The sequence below is a fragment of the Monodelphis domestica genome, chromosome 7 (genome assembly GCF_027887165.1).
Source record: "Monodelphis domestica isolate mMonDom1 chromosome 7, mMonDom1.pri, whole genome shotgun sequence".
In the NCBI taxonomy this organism is placed as follows: Eukaryota; Metazoa; Chordata; class Mammalia; order Didelphimorphia; family Didelphidae; genus Monodelphis; species Monodelphis domestica.
In genome coordinates this window covers 3362356-3388215 of record NC_077233.1, presented here as the reverse complement: position 1 = coordinate 3388215, position 25860 = coordinate 3362356, and the positions used below count along the sequence as shown (strand labels likewise).

Sequence of the window (25860 nt, the reverse complement as noted above, 5' to 3'; positions counted from 1 at the left end):
TTCTGGGCAAGTTGCGTCACCCCCATTGCCTAGCTCTTAGTTCTCTTCTGCCTTGGAACCAACACAGAACTGGTTCTAGGAGGAAGGTGAGGGCTTACAGTGTCACTTTTCTCCTCCATTTACCTGCTCATTGCCCTCTGGGGCTACAGAAATCGGGTTTACTCTGAGATGCTGGTGGCGTGTTATTCCCAGCTGCACAAGCATGGCCTTCGTTAGTGGAAGTTTTAGTTTGTTTATTTTCTGGAAAGGACAGAAGCTTGCAGCAGTAAGGAGTGGCCTGGCAGTGTCCTGGAATGCTCCGATGGTCAGGGGAGGGTGGAGGAGACACAGCCAGAGGCCGATGGGCTCACTCGCTGTTACACCAAGAGGAGAAACAGAAATGGGAACGAATGCTTGAAATCCTGCTGGGGAGATCCCTGGACTCAGGGATTTAAGGGCCTTTATTTTGTCTGCACACTTTGTACTCTCCCACACTGGGCTGTGACTCTTGACAGGGACTTCGAGAAATCCCCCCCCCCCCCAGCTGGCATGTATCCAGGGTCCTCACGTCTGCAAAGTGCTTTACAGATTCTCTCATTTCATGACCAGTCAGGCCTGTGAGTCAGGTGTTATTATCCCCATTTTACAGGTAAGGAAACTGAGGCTGAGAGGTTAAATGACTTGGGTAACACAGCTAATAAGTGTCTGAGGCACAATTTGAACTTGCATCTTCCTGACTCCAAGTTCTGAGCTTTCTCCATGAGGCACTCTTGTTCCCTTATGAAGAGTGACGGAAAACCTGCTAGGATATTACAGAAAACATGGTCTTCGTCTGTGATATTTTGGAAATGAACTTAAATGTCACCATTACTAAGCGATGAATCCTATGTTTTTCTTCTGCGTTTCCGCTCCCACAGTTCTTTCTCAGGATGTGGATAGCATTCTTTCCCATAAGTCCCTCAGAATTGTCCTGGGCTAGTAGCAAAGTCAGTTACATTCAATCGTGCTACAATGTATCAGTCTGTGTGTACCACGTTCTCCTGGTTCTGCTCCTTTCACTCTGCATCAATTCCTGGAGGTCTTTCCAGTTCACATGGAATCCCTCCAGTTCATCGTTCCTATTAGCACAATAGTATTCCATCACCAACAGATACCACAATTTGTTCAGCCATTTCCCAATCGAATTTTCCATTTTTTTGCCACCACAAAGAGTGCAGCTATAATATTTTTGCATAAGACTTTTTCCTTATTATCTCATTGGGGTCCCAGCAGTGCTTTGGCTGGATCAAAGCGCAGGCAGTCTTTTAGCGCCCTTTGGGCATTGTTCCAAATTGCCCTCTGGAATGGTTGGATCAATTCACAGCTCCACCAACAATGCATGAATGTCCTAACTTGGCCACATCCCCTCCAGCATTCATGACTTTCCTTTGCTGTCATATTGTACAATCTGCTGGGTGTGAGGTGGTACCCTCAGTGCTGTTTTAATATGCATTTCTCCAATCACGAATGATTGGAACATTTTTTCCTATGATTATTGATGGCTTTATTTCTTCATCTGTAAACTACTTGTTCATATCCTTTGACCATTTGCCAATTGGGAATTAGCTTGTATTCTTATAAATTTGACTTAGTTCTCTATAGATCTGAGAAATGAGACCTTTAGCAGGGAAATTTCCTTTTGAAAATGTTCCCAGTTTGTTGTTTCCCTCCTAATCTTAGTGACATTGGTTTAGTTTGTACAAAAGCTTTGAAATGTAATATAATGAAAACGTATTCATTTGACTTCGTATAATACTCTATACCTATCTTTTAGTCAAAAATTCTTCCCTTCGCCATAGATCTCACAGACAAACTAGCCTATGCTCGCCTAATTTACTTGGAATATCACCCTTTATGTCTCAGTTTCCACTTTTTGAAATGAACAGGTTATCCAAGTGTCTCTGTCCATCTTGTCAGTGCTCCTTTGACATCAGAGCCTTTGGGAGGAAATCATTCACCTAGTCGTGTCTTTTTACATTCCCTTCTCATAACACTTTAAAGAAATATGGAAATGGGGCAGCGAGGTGGCTCAGTGGATGGAGAGCCAGACCTTGGGAGCCAGTCCCAAGTTCAAATCTGGCCTCAGACACTTCTCGGCTGGATGACCCTGGGCAAGTCACTTAACCCCCATTGCCTAGCTCTTATCACTCTTCTGCCTTGGAACCAGTGCACAGTATTGATTGTAAGGTGGAAGGTGAGGGTTTTTTTTAAATATGGAAATCGATCTGCCAGCAGTCAACAGCAGCCTCTCCATGGTCTTTTGGGGGATGGTGATAATCTCTGTTATTTTTTTCTCTGGCTCAGTTTGTGCCCTCCTTCAGATATCTTGGGAAATGACCCAATCATGCTTTCAGAATCATCCGCCTCCCATGTGGGCCCATTTCCTTCCCAGCATCTCCTCTTGGTCTCAATTTGTTTGGTTTCCGTCTTTGAAGCAGGTTCGCCACTTTGGTCGGCCATCTTTTCCCTCTGCCACTCACTCGCACACTGAAAAATCAAGCTTGGGCTGCCCTTGGCTGTTGCGTCTCTCTTTGGCAAGAATGGTACATCCTGGCTGCTGAGGACAGCCATACCTGGTAGTTGGTGCTGGTGGTGTTTAACCTAGAGAAGAGATGTTGTTGGCAGGACCCAATAGTTCTTGCCAGATAGCCCATCCTGTGGCATAGGGGTAAGGCCTCTTCTACTTGGCGCGCGCGCGCGCGAGGCTGGAGGAGTGGGAAAGCCTCCTCCTACCCCTCGGAGCTGTCCAAGAGGGGATGGACTGCCCCGGGACGTAGACTCCTCCTCGGGGAGGTCAGCAAGCAGAGGGCATGTGCTGGGCACTTTGGAAGGGCCTTCCCGGGCAAGTGCAGGCATGGTCTGCTTGACTCAGCCCCAGCTACCCAGAGTGGGAGCTCTTTGGGGCCTGGCACTCTCTTTAGCGTGGCGACTCCTAAACACTGACCCAGCTCCTGCTGTGTGCCGGGCACTGCGCTGAGCCCCCGGAATACAAAGAAAGACAAAAGACTGAGGCCTCTGCACTCCAGGAGCCCTGGAGTGCCTGGCACACAGTCAGAGTCTAATCGATGATGAAACTGGACAAACAGGAGACATACGTGGTAAATTGAAACTAAAAGAGAGAAATCACTAATACTCATGGGAATGGGAAAGGCTTCCTGTAGGAGGCAGACTTCAGAGGCTACCCAGGCCAGCTCCGTCACACACAAGTGAGGAAACTGAGGCCCAGGGAGGATCTGTATACCCGCCAGCTCACGCCACATGAGGTCATAGATGTAGAGCGCCTTGTAAACCTTAAATCATTATACAGATTATTGTTATGTCTGACTCTCTGGGACCCCATTTTGGGATTTCTTTGGCAAAGATCCTAGAATAGTTGGCCATTTCCTTCTCCAGCTCATTTTACAGATGAGAAAAATGAGGCAGCCAGGGCAAAGTGACTTGCCCAGGGTCACAAAGCGAATAAGTGCTTCCTCCTGACTTCACGCCCACTGCTTTGTCCACCATGCCCTCTAGCTGCCCCCATACAAATATGGGCTATTATTTACTAGTAGAATGTCACCTAGAGGGCAGGGATTTTTTTGTTTTTAATTTTGTATCTCCAGGCCTCAGAGCAGATACTCGGGAAATGCTAGTTATTTGGCTGTTTGATGGAGGTTTGCCCTAGAACTGGAAGGACCTAAACAAGAGGCAGCAGGCAGACTGGGCCAGGTGCTTCTGGATCCAGGTGCCTTGTGGGATGAATTCCAAAACCTTCTTTTTCTTTTTCAGAATCGCAATGAAATAAAAAACGGAGCTATTCTGCGGTTGGCCACATCACCAGTGAGTTGATCGTGAGCTTGTTGTTGTCTTGTTCCCGGCTCTTCTCTTGCTTTCTGCCCTCCCTCCCCTTCCAAAGGCTGCCATGATGGTCAGACTGCCCATGGGAAACTCTGGAAGCCAAAGCTCATGAGCCATCTTCCTTCCAAAGTTCTCTTAGACAAGTAGTGCCCTCCTTTTCCATCTCAGCTGAAGAGCTTGTTTCCCTGTGAGGACAGAGGATTTGGGGGTGGAAATTCGAAGGGAATTCTCCATTTTCCTCCTCTTCCTCTCCTGTTTTGAGTTCAGTGGCTTCTACAATGACTCCTATTGTACACAGAGTGGTATGGACACTCAGTGGTTGACTCCAGTCGGTCCCAAGCCCTACAAAGGTTCTGACCCTGATGGGAGTCTAGATTTTGGCCACGTAGGCTACGAGAGAGTAAGATGGCACCTCTCATTGCCCTCTTAGGTCTGGAGTGCTAAACAGGAGTCCTTTGGGTCTTGGTCAGTAGCTCTGCCTTAGGGCTGATGTCTTTGAAAGGGGATTTCCAAAGCGGTGACCCATTCTCCACTGTGGTAGAGAGAAAATGGAAAATGATTTGCAGACTCCTCAAGTGAGAGCTGCTCCAGAAGATTCCCAGGGGCCTCAGAATGGTCCATCACTTCAGCAGCTGCTCTGCCTGACCCCCTCACTTGGAAATACGTCCTTGCTGTATTCACCCCAGGGAGGCCCTTGTGTCTGTGTACTCTGAGAGGCAGCCAGTGCCAGGGATGGGGCCCCTGGGCTGGGAGTCATAAAAACCTGGGTTCAAATCCTGTCTCAGAAACTTCCCAACTCTGTGGGTCTAGACAAGTTTTTCGGTTTTACTGTAAAATGAGGGGAGTACAATGGCCTTAAAGGTCCCTTCTAACTCCATGTCTAGGATCCTTTGTTATTATATTGTTGTTTTTCTTCCAACACAAGCCTAGATTGACTTTCTGCACTTTCTTGTCCCCAGTGGTATGGACCCACAGCCCCTCAGGGGGCAATGGTGCAGGTCCCCCTCTTCCCATTTTACAAAGCATATAACCATCTCTGGAGTCAGAAGCCTTGAATTCAAATCTTAGTGTTGATACTTAGTACTTGCATTACCTCAATGTTTCTGGCCTCAGTTTCCTCATCTTTAAGATGAGGCAGTTGGGCTAGACATGCTTGAAGGCTCCATCTAGCTCTTAACCCCATGAGACACCCAGTGGTCAGAAAGGTTCACTGATTTGCCTCTAGTCTTCCAGTTGGTGAAGAGCAGACAGGGCATTTGCAATTTGGACTCTGGCCCAGTGCTCCTAGGGCTCTGACACAGCCTGATTTGGGGATCTCCCTCCTCAACCCTGCCTTACTTAGCACCCCTCTTTTTCTAAATAAATGACCCCTAAGGTCCTTTCTCAGGTCTGAGCCTCGGGGATTCCCAGCCAGACTGACCAGGGTGATCACTCACCATTCACTGGTGAGCCTAACCGAAGCGGCAAGCACAGGCTTCTTTGATGGACCTGCTGCCCTTTGAAAGCTGCTGTGAGAAAAGCAGTGTCTCTCGGAGAATGTTGGCTGCTGTCAGAGGTGTCAGCTGCTGCTGGGGCTTTTCTGGGATAATAACTTCACCAGCTGTTCATTGGATGTGGACTCTGAGCTGGAAGGGACCACAGTGGTCACTGGATCCAAGCCCTTCCTTTTACCGATGAGGAGAGTGAAGCCCAGGAAGGTGAAGGGACTCACCGGGCAGGAATAGGTGGAGTCCTCTGACTCCAAAGCCAGGCAGTTTCTCCTCAGAGACTTTGCCTTGGGTGATTTTCCTGGAAAAAGTGCTTCCCTTTCCTTTTCCCCCCTTCTCCCGTCCCGACTTTCTTGGGTTTTCTTCCCTGGCCCCCAGAGCTGATTTGGAATGGAGGAGGGGGCTTACAGAAAATGCAAGTGAGGGAAGAACCAGAAGGAATGGGGCTGCTCCTACAGGATGCAGATCCCCCTCCGCCTTCCTGACAGGCACAGAGGAGCCAAGTGGAGATACTCCAAGGGGAAGATTCCAGACTTGGCTGGATGAGTGTCCGAAGGCACTGCTTGGAATCTCCCCCAGTTAGTGCGCTTGTGAAAGAGAAGGTCAGACGTGAGAGCGTTTCAGCAGAGGGTTCTCTGGGAAGGAAAGGCTCTAGTTTGGTCACTATGGAAACTTCCTTCTGCATGTATGGCCCGCCTGCCAAGGGGGAGGATGCTGGAGACCTTGGACCAGCTGCTAAGCTCATTAAGCCCATCAATGGGAGTTCTATAGCTTTAGGGAATTGGTGTTCTTTTTAAGTGAGCCCAGCCCGCTCCCAGGTAAGTCAGGGGGCTGGGGAGCAGAGTGCGAGATGGTGTAAGGCTCCCAGAAGCCCCATCTCCCCCTCCCCCTTCCTCTGGGCCCTACCAAAGACACCATTTACTCCCACCACTGAAACATCTTGGTGGGGAGGCACAAGACTGAAATCAGGAGAGGGAGCTCTGCCCTGCCCAAAGGCCTCCCCCGGTGGCACCTCAGTGACCCCCTTTGTGAGTTTTTCTTTGTGTTGTTCCTTTTTGTTCCTGGGGAGGCTCAAAATGCCCAGCAGCTCCATGAGAGGATCCAGTCTTCAAGCATGGATGCCAAACTGGAGGCCCTGAAAGATCTAGCCAGCTACTCCCGGGACATCACGTTTGCCCAGGAGTTCATCAACCTGGATGGCATTTCTCTCCTCACCCAGATGGTGGAAAGTGGGACTGAGTAAGTAGACCCGTCAGGGCCCCTCGCTGAGGCTAGCCCTCTGCTTTGGGGGACTTGGCCCCTTGAGGGACGTGTTGCTCAATGTTTACCAGGCAGCTCTCCGAGCTTAATCTGCGTCATTAACGTTGTCCGTCACTTCATTAAGCTGAAACAATCCATCGAGCCCCACTCTGGAGCAGTCGCCAGTTTCTGAGGTTTAAATGGTCACAGTGGACGTTTCACAGTCACCTCTCACAAGCTGTCCCCAGCTGGCGCTCGCATGCCCCTGCCTTGCAGCCCCTTCAGCCCCCTCCTCCAGGGGCTCGCCTGGTGCTTTTGCACCAGCAAGTTTGACTAAAGGGGTTCAAGTTCAAGGTTCTCAGTGGGCAGACCCTGACGGGTTACCTCTGGGGCCGAGGGGAGTGGACATGTGCCAGCCAGAGAGGAGGCAGGGAAAATCAGGTCATGGGTGCCTCCCTGCAGTCTCTGATTCCAGCTTTGAAAGGAGATAGCCTGATGAAACAGGACTCCCTCCTTCACCGTTCTCACACCGGCCTGGCCCTTGGCACTGGCCCCATTTCAGAACGTGGCACAGAGACCTCAGCTCCCTAGAACAGCTCCACAGGCCTGGTCTCCTCACTAGATCTTTAGGGAAACTTTTCATGATTTGGCGCCACTCCTAGGCTTTCCCATTGCCATTTGTGTGGGTCTGTATTTCCTGAAGGGAGCCTGTTCGGGGTCTCCAGAGTCGACTTCACATGTGGGTCCCCCTTTTCTGTTCAGATCAATATCATCTGCTGCCACCTGGCTTCATTTCCTGTCTCTGTCCATGCTGGCTCTCTGGGTGACAGACTTGCTGCCAGAAAGAGCTGGGTTTGAATCCCAACATCAGCATGGACAGTCCCATGGTAAACATTTAGCCTTGTGGGCCTCAGTGTCCTGATCTCTTGGGAGTCATAGGCCTGAAATAGGTTGGGATGTACGGACCTCTTGGCCACAGCTGTAGCCACTGTTGTTATCAGAGGATCTAAGAGAGGCCTGAACTGGAAGAGAATTCAGACTATGTCCATCTTGCCTCTGCTTGAGGACCCCAGTGAGTGGGGGACCCCAGCACTTGGAGGTTCCACGGCTTGCTTTTTCCTGCCATCAAGCGTAATTTTACCTCCTGGCTCATCGTTGTGACCCGTGGAACCCAGAACAGAAAATCTAATCCCTACTCCACTGATGGTGCCTCTAATACTTGGAAATAGCAGCCCGTTCCTCCTGTGGCTTCTCTTTTCTGGGGGACCATCCTTAGTTCCCTGACTCCAGGCCCTCCCTCTGCCTGGCTGCCTTCCTTCAGACACTCTCTAGCTTGTCAGTGTCCTTCTTCCGTCACGGTCTCCACATGGTCTTTCTTGGAGCTGCCATTCTTTTGGTGCTTTAGAAAAGAACATTTAGGATAAAGTGCCCATCTGGCCATCTCTTCTTGTCCTTCTCCTACTTGAACCTGGGCTCTGATCGATGAGTTGTTGCTTTATTTTGCCTGAAACCAAGCCATCAAGTAGATCTCAGGCTTTTCCAAACCTGCTGTCCACCCAGCATGCCTCTTCCTCATCGCCCTCCTAATGCAACACAACTCTGCCCCTTTCTCTTTTGCTGGCCCAGAACTGGGCTTCCAGAGACCGCCCAAGTCTGGTCCCTGAACATGGGTCCCCTCCTCTCCCAGCTGCCCCTTTTCTACTGCCTCCCCCATTAAAATGTCAGTTCTTTGTATCTGTATTAGCACACACCTTGGTACTTCAGAGCATGTACTGTTTTTTAATTTATTCTTCTATTTGTCGATGAGAGAGAATGAGGCTGAAAACTTTGTGCAATTCTGCCTCATTTAATCCATAAAGCCATCCATCGGGTGTCGCTCCCTGATGCCATTGGGTCCCATTGGGCTCTTTGAGGTCAGCATTTGCAAAGAGGACCACCGGAGTCAAGAGTCAGGAAATGGGAAGCATCTACTGTGTGCCACGTGCTGGGTGGACAGAGAGAGATCTAAGCTAGTCCCTGCCGACTGGGTGAGAAGCCAGAGCTAAGGGGAGAGGATGAAGTCCTGTAGCCAGGAAGGGAGAGGAGAGCTTCAGATGGGACGTCATCTGGGGGAATAAGGACTTTCTGGAGGTTCTGAAGCCCAGGAAAGCAGCCAGCTGGGAAAAGAGCAGGTGAATTCCCAAAGAGCCCTCCCTGCCTCTGTGGTCTCACTGCGAGCATCATTGTAGCTGACATGCTGACTCTGTCCCAGATGATGAGGACGTAGAAAACTTAATTAAAGAATCAGACGACTCCCTGGACGAATTGAAATCAGGGACTACTCTGACTCTCCGTGGCTGCACTGCAAAGGTGAGCGCAGGGAAGGTGGCGAAAACTAGGATGGACATAATGTTCAAATCTATTCTACTTTAGGAGACGTGCGGCCTTTGTGATACATTTTAAATTCGATGTTAAAATACTTCGTATAAATTCGTTACAAACCGCACTCCATACGCTCCGTTAGCATCTTAAATATTCTAATGTCACTCGAAGCGGCAGGCTGAAGCCAGGTGTTTATGCAGAATCTCGTGTCGTTACGTCATAAATGTTTTCTTCAAGAAAAGAATCAGATGTGAGAACACGGCAAAAGCCAAACTGGTGGTCTTTTAGAGGCTCGCCTGTGGCTCGGTGGACTTCTCCCTCGATTTGCTCCCTGCATACAACCTAAGGACCAACTTGTTAGAACAGAAGCCCCTCCTCAAAGCACGGGCCATGCGAAGATGAATTTGAATTCCCTGAAGAAGGGAAGATTCCAATTCCAGACATAAGCTGGCTTGAGGTTCTTGAAGACGTGCCCCATAGGAACAAGTTTAGAATTATTGTGCTGGTCCCAGAGGGCAGAACGAGGAGAGGCCTTGAAGGCTGCCAAGAAAGAGAATAAAGTTGGAGAAGTTTTACCATCAGTGGAGCCACCCCGTAGGGGAACAGGTTCACAGGCCCCCGGAGGGTAGACTCTGAGGGCAGGCACCAAGGCTGAGCACCCGGCACATGGTACGGCCTTAGTAAATGCTTGGCCTGATTATGGAATGGAGCAGTACAAATGGAACTCAAGATGGCCACATGGGGAAAAGCACCTGGTCTATGACAGGTCTGAGCAGACAGGGTTAGCCGGGGGTGGGTGACGAGGAGCGGAAGGCAGAAGGGACTCATCACTCCTTCCAGAACTTGGAAATATCCCATCATCCTTCAGAACAACATCTAGTGCCGTGCATTTGGCTGGCGTCTTTGGTCTGAAGGGTTCTTGTTCGCCGGGTAGAGAAGTCTGGCTGGGAGGCCGGTAGATTGGGTTTCAAACCCTGCCTATGACCCTTTCTGGCCCTGAAACCTTGGCCACGTCGGCAGCTCGAGCCTCCCCAGGGGTTGGTGAGGCGGGGGTGAGAGGGGTGAGAGAGCGCCCGTCGCAAGCTCGGCAAAGCTCGGAGGGCTGTCAAACTCCAGCTGGTGGTATCTCCTCCGGCACCTGTACTTGTGCCCCTCGTCGCTTGGGTTTCAGACAAGGAGGGGGAGCCCCCGCCTGGCATTCAGGTCAATTCTCCCGGGATTTCTTTGAGCCTCCTGGGACAGTGATGGCAGCCTCTCGCTCCATCAGGCCCTCTGACAGGCAATTCTAAATCAGTACAGAGTATTTTTAGGCTTTGGGTTTTAGTTGCTCATAGAGGAAGGAAAAGGGGGAAGATGTCACTGATTCATCGTTAGGGGAAGCATGCGTCCTGGCTTCCTTCTGCAGGGCGTCGTGCCTCACAAAGCCATTTCATCTAAATTCAGCATTTTAAGTGGAAAAGATGGGAGCAAAACGCAGCTGACTGAGTGGCCGTGTGTGACGGACGGCAGACGTCGTGGCGTCTGTGCCTGCCGAATGGCCCAACTTTCTCCTGCCTCCTGAGGAGGGGGCTTCTTGCACCTTTCTCTGCAGCCCATCTCTGCGAGTCTCACATGGCCCCGTGGGAGCATCTTTCCAGTCCAGCCTTCTCGTCGTCGATACTGTCCCTTGGCTTGACTCTATTCTGTCCACTTCCCGCAAGGCGTCCCCACATGTCCCTGAATTCTGTGCGTCTTCCCTACGTCCTCGCCCGTGATGAGTCCGAGAGTGAGATGAGGACTAGTTGGGTATTTTCTGCCTTTGCCCTCGCTGGGCTCTCTGCCCGGCGGGGGGAGCCCAGGGTCAGAGGGCAGGAACAGATAAGTGACTTTGCTCAACTGCTTTCAGATTGTTTTTGCAGAATGGCGGGACTATTCAAGTGCTTTGCTCTGATTAAAACAAGGAAGAAAGGAGTTTTTCATCAGGGCCATTCAGGGTGCTCTACAAGAGGCAGAAAGATGGGCTTTATGTCCTGGGAAACCACGGCGCTTGCTTGTAAATGCTAGGAAGGCTTCAGAGCCTTCCTTTCGAAGTCCTGGGGAAAGGGATCCGGGCCGATAGCAGAACTTACACGGGCTGGGCACCCATTTGTTTGTCTTATTCATTTGCTCTTTGAAATTCACTCAGCGCTTCCATGCCAGACGTGTCCAGAGTTTTCTTGTCTCAGGCAAGACCAAAGATGCCCCAAAGGGACCAGTTTGCCATGGGACAGAGAGAATCAGAAGCATCATTTGTTCTCATGCTTCTCCGTCCTCACTGGAGACTGTCCGGTCACAGCTGCACCCTGGGAATGTTGTCCCGGGACCGGATGTCCCTGAGATGCTGGGATTCCGGATTGCTTTTCTCTCATTGGATGCTCTTATTCCATCGGTGCCCAATCAAGTCTTTCCTGATCCCCCTTCGTGCTAGCGCTGCCCTCTGAGCTTGTCTGTTGATCCTGTACGTGTCTTCCCTGTTTAGAATTGAATGCCGTCTTCCTCCTGGAGATTGCAAGTTTCTCGAAGGCAGGGACCATTTTTGACTTTCCCCGTGTCCCCAGGGCTCGGTGTCGTGCCTGCCCAACATCGGTGCTTGTCGATGGGGCCTGGAAGAATCTGAGCGTTGGAAGGACTCCCAGAGTCCCTCATCCAAGCAAAGAAATCCTCACGTGCCCAATAAGCGGGTTTCTAGAGGCTGCAGAACGAAAGCCGTCATTTAGAAGCACGTTCCTGCCTGCTGGGACTGGAGAGATTCTTTCTCCAAGTCAATTCGATGTTTTGCTAGACCTACGATTGCTGTCGGGTGGATTCTCCCTCTATTGGTGCAGGCTCGTCTTTTTATCTTCTGCGATTTCTGCAAGTAGAAGCTGTACAGAAAACTGCAGGAGACACCCAGCGTGGCGTGCTGGAGGCCGTCCTTTGGTGTTTTCCTATTGGGGGGTTCTAGGGAAATGCTGCAGCCCATTTTTATTCCTGGTGGTCTCTCTGCCCATTTCCAGGCCCACGTGCCCTGGAGGATGTGTTTTCATTCATCCTTCGAGGATGGCCGCCTCTAGCAGCCTCGCATTTCCCCGTTTCCCTTTGTGAATGTGCTGTAGAGTCGCCAGGACACTTAGGAGGTGGGATTACAGGCGGCCACTAGCTGGGCCCCTGGAAGCATTGAATACCGTCCAGTGACTCAATAAAGGGCTCTCCTCCTCCACAATGATGACGACGGCAGAGCCTGTGCATTCCTTTACCGCACCTCCTTGTGCTCAGCTCGGCGCAGCTTACTGTCCATCCACCGTGTCTGTCCGAGTCTGCCTCATGTCCTGCTAGTCTGGGCAGTTTAGCTTTTCATCCACTTGGCTGAGCTCCTTGGATGCGAGGCTTTCCCGGACTCGGTTCTGAGGGGTTCGGGGGCTCCACACAGCTAGGTGTTTGTGAGCTGGAGCTCAGGGGCCCTCTTCGGCCCTTCCTGCCGAGGTGGTCACCCCAGTCCCCACCATCAGTCATTTCTGCACACTTCTGGGACAGAACCTTCAAGGCGGACGGGAAATGCTTCCCCAATGGAGCAAGCCATCCACGCTGTCTTCTGTGGGCCTCTCAGCCAGCGGGGTGGCTTGGCTTGTCTCTGCTCCCGAGAAGTGCGCTTTTGTTTGGGCTGTGCGCCACCCTCCTGGCTCCCTTGACGTGTTGTTGAGATGATTCGGCTCAGCCGGGACTCATGCCTGTGCGCTCCCTGGCAAGGGGTGCTCTCTCCCAGCCCCGGCAGCTCTGCTCTGCTCTGCCTCCAGGGCCTCTTGTAAGTGCGCCTGTGATCGCAGCAAGGACACCCCGCAATGGCGTCTGGTCGAGGGCGCTTTCTCGACTTGCTCCCTGTGGCCCGTTTCCCATCCACTCGCCTTCTCTCAGAAATGGCGCCTGCGTCCATGTGCGAATGCTTGCTCTGTTCCCCTTGGGCAGTCTGGGCGCTGTTCCGTCCCGCACTGTCTTCTCTTCCTCCTTTCACGCTGAGCTGGACCCGCCATTTTCGGTCCATTTCCGGGGGATCGATCTCGTCACTCCGTGCTCTGTTCCTGGCTGGTGGCTGCGGAACCTCTTTTCTTGTTCAGAGATTTCCTTTTCCCCGTGACACGGAATGGCAGTTTTCAGCCCACATTTCCCAGTCATGAGATCCTGACTGTCTCCCTCTTGCCTTCCGGAGATGGCGAGCTCTTGGATCTGCATTATGGATGTATTCGCCGCAGAACAGGCTTCCCCACGGGCCGCTGCTGTACGAGAACCCTCGGAAAGCCGAGTCCAGACGGCGGGCGCCCAGCTCCTTCTCTGAGAAGCCGGCGGCGGCATCATCGGCGCACCCAGCGGCTTCCATTGCATGCCTGTCCTGCCGCCGAAGCCAACACGAGAGCGTTCCAGAGTGCCTGACGTTTACCAAGTGCTTTCCGGCCGGGATCTCCTCAGCTTCTCCCAGAACCCTGGGAGGGAGGCTCTGTCTGGACGCCCCGGGGAGGTTCTCGATCAGCGAGGATATCTGGACCTGGGATTGGCCCCGAGAGGGGCTGAAGAGGCTCAGAAGGGAGGGTGGCTCACAGCAGCCTAGCGCGGGGAAGCGCTTCATGCATCTGGAGTGCGGAAGCTCCCAGCGGCGCTTATCCTTAAGTGACAATGGCGGACGTGTCCTAGAGCATCTATTAAGCACCTGCTATGAGCCAGGCATGCGCTGAGGACCAGGGATACACAGAAAGGCCAACGAGAGCCCTGCCCCCCGGAACTCTGCATTTAATAGGGAGTCTTTCAGGCAGGTCCAATTCTTTGGTCCAAAACCATTGGGGGTTTTCTTGGCACAGATGGTGGAATGGTTTGCCATTGTCTTCTCCTGTTCTTCGTACAGATGAAGAAATGGAGGCAAACAGAGTTAAGAGACTTGTCCAGGGTCACACAGTGGGTCATTGTCTGGAGCTGAATTTGAACTCAGGTCCTCCTGCCTCCAAGTCTGGACCTCTCTATCCACTGCATCACCCCTGCAGCTGCCCCTTTCTCAAAAATGGCACTAGTGAAAAGAAACCTTGATTGTCGGAGGGTGTTGGAAGAAATTTGGTTACCGACAGTGTCCTCTTCTCAATCCATCACTTACTATGACATCTCATGAATCTAGACGCGCCCACATCTGTCTGCAATAGGCCCTGTAGCCCTCCTGGCTCTAGCATCCCCTAGTGGACTCCCCACTTGGCTGGGGCTCAGCCTCCACTTCTTACTGGCCAAGCCGTGGTGTCACTTCCCTTCTCCCTCCCTTTCCTCATCCATAGAGGGAAGAGGCAGGATGAGAGCAAAGTTCTGAATGGGGTGCCGTGGAGCCCGAGGGACCCAGGGACGGGTTTCAGGGGGAGTCGCGTGGGAGGAAAGCAGAGCCGAAATCCAGCAGCGCCTTCCATGGTCTTGGAGCATCTCCCGAGGAGCGTCCAGCCAAGGGTTAGGTTAGATCATTCATGGACTAGATGATGGGCGACACCAGTGAGCTTTCAGTCTTGTGACGCTGCGAGCCCTCCAGCCCAGGCTCTGTCCAGCCTGGGCAACGGCATCGGAAAATGCTGATATTGGGAACGAGGAAGTCGCAGCATCCACCCTGGCACGAGCCAGCGTCAACACAGTGGAGAGCGCAGTGTGAGTGCAGAAAGTCCTGCTTGCCCTCCGGCTCTCTGTCCTGTTCTCTTTCTCCCTCTCGGCTCTCACTCACTGCTTCCGTCTGTGTCTCTGCCTGTCCTCCTCTCCTCACTTTCTCCCCCCACGCATCACTCCCTCCCTCCCTCCCTCCCTCCCTCCCTCCCTCTGTTTCCCCCTCTCTGCGTGTCTCTCCCCCTTGTTTCTGAACGTTTTTCCCACAAGGCGAGCCCCGTTCGAGGCCTCCGCAGGTGCCCCTCACACACCCAAAGTAGGGTTGGGGTCACGAGGCTGTTCGGCTTCTCCCCCCTCTGCTGATGGCCCTCCCCCTGCCCAGGTCCCTGGGGAGCCGCCTGGCCGACCCGGTGTTGGAAAAGGCGGGGAGTGGCGCCTCATTACCGTAATCTCTGGAGTGGGAGGTAGGCACCCCACTCCGGCCGATTGCTGGGAGCCCCCAGGAAGGCCTCTTCTGAGAATGGGGCGCCTCCACGGGTCCCCTCTTGGCCGAGCTGGGGCTGCTGCAGCCGGGGTGCTTTCCGGGGGTATGAGCGGGCCTCGAGGGTGCCCTGGGAAGGGGAAGGCCGTGACTCACCCGCCGCTCCATCCCTTCTCAAGGCGCAGCAGTGCTTCCCTCTGGGCCTGAGGCTGCCACAAGCCCCAGCAGGCTGGGCTTAGGGGCGGTGCCTGAAGGGTGTGACGACAGGTGGGGCGGGGACAAGGCTGGGCGCTCCTCCCACTGGGGAGCTGAGGGGGTCCCTGGGGCAGGGAAGACCCTCGGCATCCTCAGAGGCCGGGCCCCTTCCTTGGGGTCCTCCTCCTCCGGGCAGGCGGTAGGTGCCCACGTGGCCCGGACAGAGGGGGCGACCATAAAGGGCTGGCTCAGCTCCAGGTGATTGTGGGGTGGTTTATTCACGAACGGAGAAAGTGATACACCAGAGAGTGGCTGTTCCGGCGCTCCTCCAAGACGAGGGGCCTCTCCGCGGCTGCTGCCCCCCAAAAAGCCAGAGGGAAGGCGTCGGCCTCCCTCACTCCCCGGTGCAGTTCTAAAGGAGCAGCGGAAAGTAGGCCCAGCTCGCTCTGGGCATTTTTAAAGCCCTTCCTGTCGTCACTTCCTGTGCCTGCCTTCCATGTCACGTGGACCAATCCCAGCCGTGCTTGCGCTTAGGACGGCCCAGGGGGCAGCCCTCCCGACCTCAGGATAAGTGGGGTGTCTGTGCTTCTGGTGATGAACTCTAAAAAGGGCTGGGGAGAGCGAAGCCGGGATGCTGCCGGCAGGTGTGGGCCTGGCAGGGGGCTCTCTGGGCTCTTGGCTTCCGTACCTCAGCAGGGTCCTGCGTGGTTTCCCCACGAATGCTTTCCCCCGTTTCCCGCTCTAGTCTCTCCTTGTCTTCTGGTGCTCCGAGGCTTTGACAGGCAGGAAAGAGCTTCCCACTTCCTGCTCACCTGGTGTCTTGCCAGCCGTCGGGGTGCTCCCGCCCTTCCCGGCACGAGGCCCTGGACCGCCCCCTTTTCTGCGGCTCTGCTCTCCCCAGCCCTCAGCTATACTTCTGCGCCTTCCCTTCTCCCTGGTCGCCCCACTCGCTCTCCCGAGGCGCCCCTCGGGCCCTTTCAGCTCTTGCTCCACAGGGCGTTCCGGACCCTCCGGCTCCCACCGGCCCGCGCAGGGTCACCTTTCTCCCACCCTCCTGGGCGCAACCCAACGGGGAGCCCCTGCCGCCCCCTCAATCAGCAGACACCCCCTCCTGGCTGCTGGGCCTCCCGCTCTCGGCCGCCCCCTCCTGCCTCCCAGCCCCGGGCAGGCTCGGCGCTCTCTGTCTCTGCGGGGCCAGAGCCTCTTCCCGGATCTCAGAACCTGCCACTTCCCGGTCGTCCCAGGCTCCTCTGCCCGCGTCTGCCCAGAACCTCACGTCTCTGGTCCTTCCCCAATTTTCCCACGGCTGTGGTCGGGGCTCTGCTTTGGGTCTCCCCCGCCCCTCCAGAGGGTCCGAGCAGGTGCCTGGCCAGGCTGGGGGCACCCGAGGAGGGGGCCCTGGGGGGGGGGGGGCGCCGGGCTCACATGGCCATGGCCATCAGCATCAGGACTGCGGGTGGACAGGGAGGGTTGAGGGACTCGTCCAGGGTCACCGGGCAGGGAGAGATCTCTACTCTCAGGCCCTTCTCGCCAGGACACAGCTGCAGCCCGGGCCACGGAAAAGATGCAGAAAAGGAACAGAGCCGCCTCAGCTCGGCCATCATGACTGGTTTTTCAGTTGTGTCAGCCCCTCCCCCCCCTTTGGGGACCTTCTTGGCAAGGCTGGCCACCACCTTCTCCACAACCGGAGCAAAGTGACTGGCCCAGGGCCACCCAGCCTCTAAGGAGGCCAGCTGGGTCTCCCTGACTCTAGGCTGGTGCTCTGCTGCCAATAGCCAGGGTTCCTGATGCTTTAGCATTTGCAAAAGAGCCATAACCTCCCTGCATCCTGCCAACAGTCCTGCTAGATGGGCACGACAGGCATTCTGAGGAAACCAGGCAAAGAGGGAATTGACTTGTCCAAGATCTCACATCCAACCTGTATCAGGGTAGAATTCAAACCCATATCTTCCCACTGGCTCCCAAGTTCAGCCCTCAGTGCACCCTGCCCCAAAGGCCCTATCGTGGGACACAGTAGCAAAGTCTTTTGTCCATGCCCACTTGCCCATCCAAAGCCACCTGCACACAGCTTTGGGTTGGCCCAGGGGCCAGTGGTCTATGGTCCTGCCCTGCATGAGCTCTGGCCATGGCTCTCATGAGGCCACAGCTGCCCAGTGTCTCCTGCTCGGGGAAGCTGCCCCTTTTCTTCACACATCTCTTTTATTTTTCAGACGCTACCAGAAGCTACAGAAGATCATGAAGCCCTGGTGAGAAGCACCCCCCACTCACTCGCTTGTTTAACCCTTATTGGGGCTCCTCAGCCTCTGTCCTGTGTCCAGTCTGTCCTGTCCGTGTCCTCTCTGTCCTGCCCGTGTCCTCTCTGTCCTGCCCGTGTCCTGCTCATATCCTGTGTCCTGCCCTGCATCCTGCCCGTGTCCTGCTCTGTGTCCTGTCCACGTCCTGCTCTGTGTCCTGTCCACGTCCTGCTCTGTGTCCTGTCCACATCCTGCTCTGTGTCCTGTCCACGTCCTGCTCTGCATCCTGCCCGTGTCCTGCTCTGCGTCCTGTCCACATCCTGTCAGTGTCCTGCTCTGTGTCCTGTCAGTGTCCTGTCCATGTCCTGCTCTGTGTCCTGTCCACGTCCTGCTCTGCGTCCTGCCCGTATCCTGCCCACATCCTGTCCATGCCCTGCTCTGTGTCCTGTCTGTGTCCTGCCCACATCCTGTCCATGCCCTGCTCTGTGTCCTGTCTGTGTCCTGCCCACATCCTGCTCTCTGTCCTGTCCATGTCCTGCTCTGTGTCTGGTTGGTGTCCTGTATCTTGCCCATGTCCTGTTCTGTATCCTGTCTGTGTCCTGCCCATGTTCTGCCCACATCCTGTCCATGTCCTGCTCTGTGTCCTGTCCGTGTCCTGCTCTGTGTCTTGTCTATGTCCTGCTCTGTGTCCTGTCCACATCCTGCTCTGTGTCCTGTCCAAATCCTGCTCTGTGTCCTGTCCACGTCCTGCTCTGTGTCCTGTCCACGTCCTGCTCTGCGTCCTGCCCGTGTCCTGCTCTGTGTCCTGTCCACATCCTGCTCTGTGTCCTCTCCGTGTCCTGCTCTGTGTCCTGTCCACATCCTGCTCTGTGTCCTGTCCACGTCCTGTTCTGTGTCCTGTCCACGTCCTACTCTGCGTCCTGCCCGTATCCTGCCCACATCCTGTCCATGTCCTGCTCTGTGTCCTGTCCATGTCCTGCTCTGTGTCCTGTCCACATCCTGCTCTGTGTCCTGCCTACATCCTGCTCTCTGTCCTGTCTGTGTCCTGCTCTGTGTCTGGTTGGTGTCCTGTATCTTGCCCATGTCCTGTTCTGTATCCTGTCTGTGTCCTGCTCTGTGTCCTGCCTGTATCCTGCCCACATCCTGTCCACGTCCTGCTCTGTGTCCTGTCCACGTCCTGCTCTGTGTCCTGTCCACGTCCTGCTCTGTGTCCTGTCCACGTCCTGCTCTGTGTCCTGTCCACGTCCTGCTCTGTGTCTGGTTGGTGTCCTGTATCTTGCCCATGTCCTGTTCTGTATCCTGTCTGTGTCCTGCCTGTATCCTGCCCACATCCTGTCCACGTCCTGCTCTGTGTCCTGTCCACGTCCTGCTCTGTGTCCTGTCCACGTCCTGCTCTGTGTCCTGTCCACGTCCTGCTCTGTGTCCTGTCCACGTCCTGCTCTGTGTCCTGTCCACGTCCTGCTCTGTGTCCTGTCCACGTCCTGCTCTGTGTCCTGTCCACGTCCTGCTCTGTGTCCTGTCCACGTCCTGCTCTGTGTCCTGTCCACGTCCTGCTCTGTGTCCTGTCCACGTCCTGCTCTGCGTCCTGCCCGTATCCTGCCCTCATCCTGCTCTCTGTCCTGTCCGTGTCCTGCTCTGTGTCCTGCCCATGTCCTGCCTGCGTCCTGCCCATGTCCATCTGGTCACACACTGCTCCCAGAGCAGGCTTCCTCCCCTCCTTTTGGCTTGGGGGTGGCCCGGGCACGTTACCCCTGTGATGGCCCCTCTGGCGCCCCGAGGTCTTGCCCCAACATCCAGGGGCCCCGTGTTCCGGGCCGCCTACAGACTCACTTGCCTTGTTGGTGTTCTGGGTTCGATTTCCAGCTGCCCTCCTCGAGGAGGGGGCCGTGTGCACGGGATGCCTGGGCTCCGAGGCCTCCGTGTGTGGTCCTGGGACATCCTGAGCCTCAGCGCCGGCCTCCCCGCTCTGAGCAGGCGAGGCCGTATCTGGCAGGGCCCGAGCACACCCGGCGGGGCTCTGCACGCCCCCTGCCGCTCCCGGAGCCTCACCAGAGGGCCAGCCCCAACGGGTAGCCGTCGCCCCCATGCGGCTGGCCCCGGGCAGAGGCACCGGCTCTCCCAGCTCCCTTTGTCCGGGCCCGGAGCTCTTCCCCAGGAAAATGTCCGGGATGGGCTTCCAGGCCGGGTCAGCTCCTCCGTCCGTGACCGGCCGGCCCGTCGTGGCAGCCTCGTTGGCTTCGGAGTGGAAACGGCCCTTCAGAATCTCCGGCGATGCCTTCGGGAAGAACCTCCTCGTCCCCGTCATCCTCACAGCCGCTCCCAGCAGAGGGGACGGCCAGGACCGAAGGGAGGGCCTCCCCGGGGAGCGCGGTGCCCGCCCGGCCGGGGCCCCCTTTCCGTGTCCTCGGCAGAGTCCCGCCGCCAACGGTTATCGCTACGGGGATCCCACCAGCCCGGGGCCCCTCCACGTGCCGTCCGTGAAGATCGCCGCGGCGTCTCCTGCCCAGGCCTGGGCGCCGGCGGCCTCCCCGGCCTCTCCAGGCCACATTCTTGGTCCCTTGGGTCAGGCCGAGGTCCGGCTGGAGTGAAGACGGCCCGGCCGAGTCAGGGAGGAAAAACGGTCTTGAGGACGAGCTCCGCGGGGCAGGCCGGGTGTCTGCAGGCGGCTCTTCTGGGGTTCGTCCGGGCCCCCTTCTGCCCCCGGAGCAGCTGCCAGGTGCTGGGCCTTTGCCCGGGCTCTGACCCCTCACCAGCCCTCTGGGAGGCCTCCCCGAATCTCCGAGATGGGGGTCAGAGAGCGGCCGGACCCTGCAACACCCGGAGCTCGCCGGAGATGGAGCGGCTCCTGCCGGGCCCCGGGATGAAGGCTCGCCAGTGGGCGCAGGAGCCAAGGCCGACTCGGGAGGCCCTGCCCCGGCTCGTCCACCCCTCCGCTGGAACTCTCCCCTCCGGCCACCCCCTCCCTTGTGGACGGCTGACGTTGGGCCTCGGCTGGCCTCCATCAAGTTGGGGATGGATGGGGAGACTCGGGGCCTCGGCTGACCGCGGGAGCCCTCCTGCCTGCCTCGGGCCGGAAGTCGTGAGCCTAAAGCCACAAGGACCCCAGGGGGCTCGTCGAACCCTTTCATTGCACAGATGGGGAAACTGAGGACCGGGGAGGTGGCGAGAGAGAAGCCCCTTGTGGCTGCGGCCTGCGTTCTCGGTGCTCCCCATCTACCCCTGAAGGGACTTTGTGAACCTGCTCACAGAGGAGCCCCAAAGGCGAGGCTTCTGCGGAGCCTCCAGACTGGCCTCTCGGGCGCTCCATCCCTGCCTGCTCTCTCCTCAGCCAATTGGGACTTCCGGGATACGGAGACCCGGTCCTGTGGCGACACCTAGCGGGCCTCAGGAAGAGGAGAGCCGCCCGCCAGGCGCCCCTTTGTGGAGAGGGACGAGCCCAGACGCCAAAGGCTTTTGCCCGTTAGTTAAGAGGCCGGAAGGGACAGTTACGCCCCGGAGGCTTCCTTCATGGGAGGCAGAGAAAGTCGGGAGCCTTCGTGCCCTTTTCTGTTAGGTCAGCCCAGAGAACTCTGCGAGCCAGCAGCTCGCCCCAGGGGGCCCTCCAAAGGTGGGGAAGCCCCGCCTTCTCGCTGCCCCTCCGCCCTCTGCCAGGGTTCTCGTCCCCTTGGCCATCTCCTTCCCGGCCGCAGCCTCACGGCTCCTCCCGTGTCTTCCAGCTTCGGCGACATGCTGTCCTTTACCCTGACCGCCTTCGTGGAGCTCATGGATCACGGCATCGTGTCGTGGGACACTTTCTCAGTGGCCTTCATCAAGAAGGTAAACTGGCAACTCCCTCCCTCCGTCCGTCTGTCTGACTTTCTCCCTCTCTCTGTCTCTCCCTCCCCCCTTCTCTGTCTCTCTCTCCCTCCGTCCCTTCCCCCCCTCACCCCTCTCCTTCTGTCTCTCTCTCTCTCTGTCTCTCTCCCTTCCTCTTCCCTCCTTCTCTCTCTCCATCTCTCCGTTTGTCTCCCTGTCTCTGTCTCTGTCTCTCATCTCTCTCCCTCCCTTCTGTCTCTGTCTCTCTCTGCCTCTCTCTGATCTCTCTCCCTCTTTCCCCCTGTCTCTCATCTCCCTCCTTCCCCCTGTCTCTCATCTCCCTCCCTCCCTTCTGTCTCTGTCTCTCTCTGCCTCTCTCTGATCTCTCTCCCTCCTTCCCCCTGTCTCTCATCTCCCTCCTTCCCCCTGTCTCTCATCTCCCTCCTTGCCTCTGTCTCTTTCCCTCCCTCTCTTCTGTCTCCATCTCTCCCCCCCCCAGGGTCCCCCCATTTTCTCTCCCTGTCCCCCGCCGGAGGTGCTTGGTGGGTTCCTCCTGATTTTCAGGGGGTTTGGGGAATGCTCCAAATTGCTCTCAGCCCCGTTTCTTGGGGTCTTGGAGATCCTTTACTCCAGGCTCTGGAGAAGCTTCTTTCTGGTTCGGGAGTGATTCCAGCCTTTGGAGCTCCAGGAAGTGGTTTGGGAAGACCAAGAACCACTGAGGCAAGTGCACACTCACGCCCTGGGCGGAAGTTGGCTTTTGAGTTCTCTTCTTTCCGTGGAAGTTGAGGGAGAACGACGATGGGTTGGGTTTTCCATGGCTCGGTGCCCAGCCTCGGGTCAGGACGACTCCTTTCTAGCCACGTGACCCTGCGCAAGTTACTTCACCCTGTTTGCCTCAGTTTCCTGACCTGTCAAAATGGGCTGGAGAAGGAAATGGCAAACCAGTGCATGTGGCGGAAAGGACCCAACAGCAGGCTGGTTGGGCTGCGAACCCTATGAAAAAGCCAACGGACGGAGGCCAGAATTCTTCAAGATTCTTTCAGTTGTCGAATCTGTCATCTCAGTCTCGATGTGGGGTTGCTGAGGCCCAGTGAGGGGGCGACATGCCTGAGGTCACACAGGTGGCAGGGGTCCCGGGCAGGATCCGAATGCAGGTCCTCGGACTGCAGAGCCAGCTCCCTTTTTGCCGTCCCCCGCTGTCCCCCTTCGCCTGGGGTCTGGGCCACTCCCGGAGCCCTCCTGGAGATGGTGTGAGCGAGGGGTCAGGAGCCAGTGAGCCCAGAGTCTGCCCCGCACCCTGGTGCCCCTGGCAAGCACCCTGTGTGGGCCAGCTTGGCCCGGCTGCTTCCCCTCCTCCTTCATGACCTCCCTCCAGATACCGCCCAGATCCGGAGCATTTACCAGCTGGTGGCCAGGCCTCGGGCTGAGCGGGACAGGGCCTCTGGTGGGCCGCCTTGACAGCTCAGGCCCCTCCTGCCAGGCTGGGCCGGAAGAGGTGTGACTGCGAAAATATGGTTTTCAAGACTGTAAATTGCCAAAACTGTAAAGATCATTTGGTGTCTTGATTTTAATCAAAAATAAGTGGTTGCCATGGGGAAAATTCCCAAATATGAAAATACCCAAGTCAGCTGGGTTTTATGGAGATTTTAATTAATACAAATGAAAGAATTAAGGAAAGGTGGAGAGAGAGAGTAGAGAGTAAGAGAAAATAGTAGAAAAAGGTCTAGTCAGTCTTTAATCACTCACCACATGGTCATTCCAAGCATCCTTGACTGTGAACTCCTGAACTGAGTTCAGAGAGCTCCTTTTAAAGAGAAATTTCTCCTATGTCAACTCCCTAAATTTTCACATCTACCAATCACAGTAGAAGTTTTCCACAGGACTGACCATTCTTAGTTCACATTTTCTTTTGTTCTCACCTTCTCTGGGTAGACTAAAACTTCACACCTCTTTCCCTTTATAAGTTGCTTGGCTTTTTAGTGATTAATTTAACCTTCATAGGTACTTAGTACCTTTTTGTATTAGATCTAAAAATAGACCTAGCTTAGGGTTTTTGCTTCACTATAAGTATGAGTTGGGGACTTTGCATTGTTCAGTAAGGAGTTTACAACTTTATCTTCCCCTAATGTATGCTTAAGTATGGGTGGAGTAATGTAAAGTTCCCAAGATATTCCTGATCAAGTACCTTCATTTGTTACAATAAGGAAATAGCCGTAACCAAATGTTCTAAGGTAGAGTCTGAGCGGTTTTAAGATTCACAATCCCCCCTGATGATCATTGGGAGACTAGTCTCCCCATTGATCATTTAGCATAATCATCTTGTAGTCCTAAATGCACTTCTAACTACAGATGTATACAATATTCAATTTTCTAAGAAGAAATCACAGTAGTTACAAATAGAAAGAAAGGAAACAAAACCAATGTTTTGCTAGGCGCATTGACAGAAAGCCAAATTAGGAGCAGTCCCCTTGGCATAAAAGTGTACACTTACAATAAATGTTCAGTGAAACCTCAGTTCAATCAATCACATCCAAAGTTCATTCTTGATCTTCTTGATGTAGTGTAGGTTTTCTGGCATCTTTCTGCAACAGTTCATTCTCTGGATTTAGGAGTTGACAAGCTTCTTCCTTGAAGATCTTTCTTGAACAAAAACAATCTTGGATTTTTATAAAAATACAATCTTAAACAAAAAATGAAAAATCTTGGATTTTAAATTAAAATACAATCCCCCCTGAAGTAGGTATTAAAAAATATCCAGTTCAGCTCACAATGAATCCAAGAGGTGGCCAGCACTAGAAGTGGGATTTGAACCCAGCACCCTGTGCACTCCTCCTGACTTCCACAAGTATAGCTCTTCACCTGCCGTGAACCAAGAACCCCCCTCATCTATGGAAGAAGAGAATGAACGCAGCTGCTCTGAGGCTGGGCTGCATTGGGTGGAGGGCTGCCCCCCCCCCCCCAGTACCTGGATGCTAGAGGCCTTCCCTGCCCTCCAGGGCCTTTTGAGGTGGAATGTGAACCTGGGCTTCGCAGTCAGGGCTCTCCAGGGAGTCCATTCCCTTCTGTCAGCTGTGGGACCATGTGCCCAGGAAGGACAGGCGAGGACACACGTCAACACGGGGGCTCCCCAGGGCGAGTTCTGCCTTTCCTGCCAGGCTCCGTGGGGAGAAGGGGGAGCTCTGGCCATGCCTGCACAGAAACAGGAATCTGCACTTATAAAGATGGAGGCCTGGCAGGAAGATGGGAGGAGGCGGTGGCAGAGCCCATTCCGGGTCTCGCCTGTTTCCCTGGGCCTTCTCTTGGGACCAAAGGCCCACCGGAGGACTCCAGCCAGGGTCTGAGGCAGGACTTGAACCTGGATCTTTGCCCCTTGACGTGGAGGCATCATCTGAGCCCCCTCAGGACTCAGTTTCTCCTCAGTCACGTGTGGCCTTTGCTTCCTGCTCTAAAGATCTGACCCTCTGCTGTGCTTCAGCCTCCTGGCCAGCCTGGTGAGGGCACCACCTTCGAGCTTGGGGGCCTGTAGAGGAATCCCTGCTCAGCCCAGCTGGGCCGCCTGCCGATGGGCCTGGGGACTGAACGCTGTGCCAAGGCTCCCCCCACTGGGGCCCGGCCACGGCCCAGGACTTCCCGAGACCCTCCCGGTTTGTCTTCATAAATATCCTCAATGGGGAGAGGTGGGGGCGCCGGCGTGGACCCCAGGGGGGCAGACCTCTGCCCACAGCGGGAAGGGAGTGTGGAAGGAGGGGCGCCTCCAGGGGCAAAGCCGGAAGCGGGAAGCCGCCTCCAGAGGGCTTCCCGATGCTGATCCTCAGCCGTAGCACCCCGAAGTCCCTGGGCAGCACCAGGCCGATGAGCGCTGGGGGCGGAGATCCCCGAGGGAGGAGGGAGCCCCCCCCAAGGGCGAGGTGGAAGCCCTTCAGGCTGGCCTCACTCAGACCGCCCCAGGCGGCACCCAGAAAGCAGAGCCTCCCCCAGAGGCTGGGAAGGGAGAGGAGGAGGAGGAGCCCGGTGGAGGCGCGATGCCAGGGCAGCCCAGCAGACCCCGCTGGCTCGGGCAGGCCTCCGCCTCCGCCCCCTCTGGGATCCCGAGGCCAGCCCAACACGGAGCCCAGCAGCAGCCTGGGCCGGCCTTTGGAGCTGGCTCGGGGGCGGAAGGACGGAGAGCCACGGCAGGGGCCGAGGCTTTTCTGGGCAGTCGCCAATAGGTGCCGGAGGGGAGCCGGGCCGCCAGGCTGCCTCCGAGCGGCTGCTCTCCTTGTTTTAGATGTGGAGGCCCGAGCGCTGGCCTGGCCCGAAGGGAGCAGCAATGGGGGAAGGAGCGGGCAGGGCCTGGGTTCAGATCCTGCCCCCTGGGGCAGGGGAAAGGCCTGGACACACTGAGGATGGGCGGGCTCCACCCCAGGCACCCTGGGAAAAGAGGGCGGCGGCCCGGGCTGGGCGCGAGCCCCTCAGGGCCCGCCCTCGAGCGCGCCCCGCCTGTGCTTCCTTGCAGATCGCCAGCTTCGTGAACAAGGCGGCCATCGACCTGTCCATCCTGCAGCGCTCGCTCGCCATCCTGGAGTCCATGGTCCTGAACAGCCACGACCTCTACCAGAAGGTG

The 25860-nt window shown here is 55.6% G+C and overlaps 1 protein-coding gene across 1 annotated transcript in view; it reads left to right on the top strand.

Moving 5' to 3' along the window:
- The window catches only part of ELMO1 (engulfment and cell motility 1), a 249632-nt gene that overhangs the window by 66340 nt on the left and 157432 nt on the right, over positions 1 to 25860 (top strand). The window contains 5 exon segments of the mRNA XM_056804107.1: positions 3787 to 3837; positions 6412 to 6581; positions 17439 to 17474; positions 21179 to 21278; positions 25753 to 25860. The exon segment at positions 25753 to 25860 is cut by the window's right edge and continues 44 nt beyond it. Of these exon segments, the coding sequence (XP_056660085.1) occupies positions 3787 to 3837; positions 6412 to 6581; positions 17439 to 17474; positions 21179 to 21278; positions 25753 to 25860 (465 nt within the window).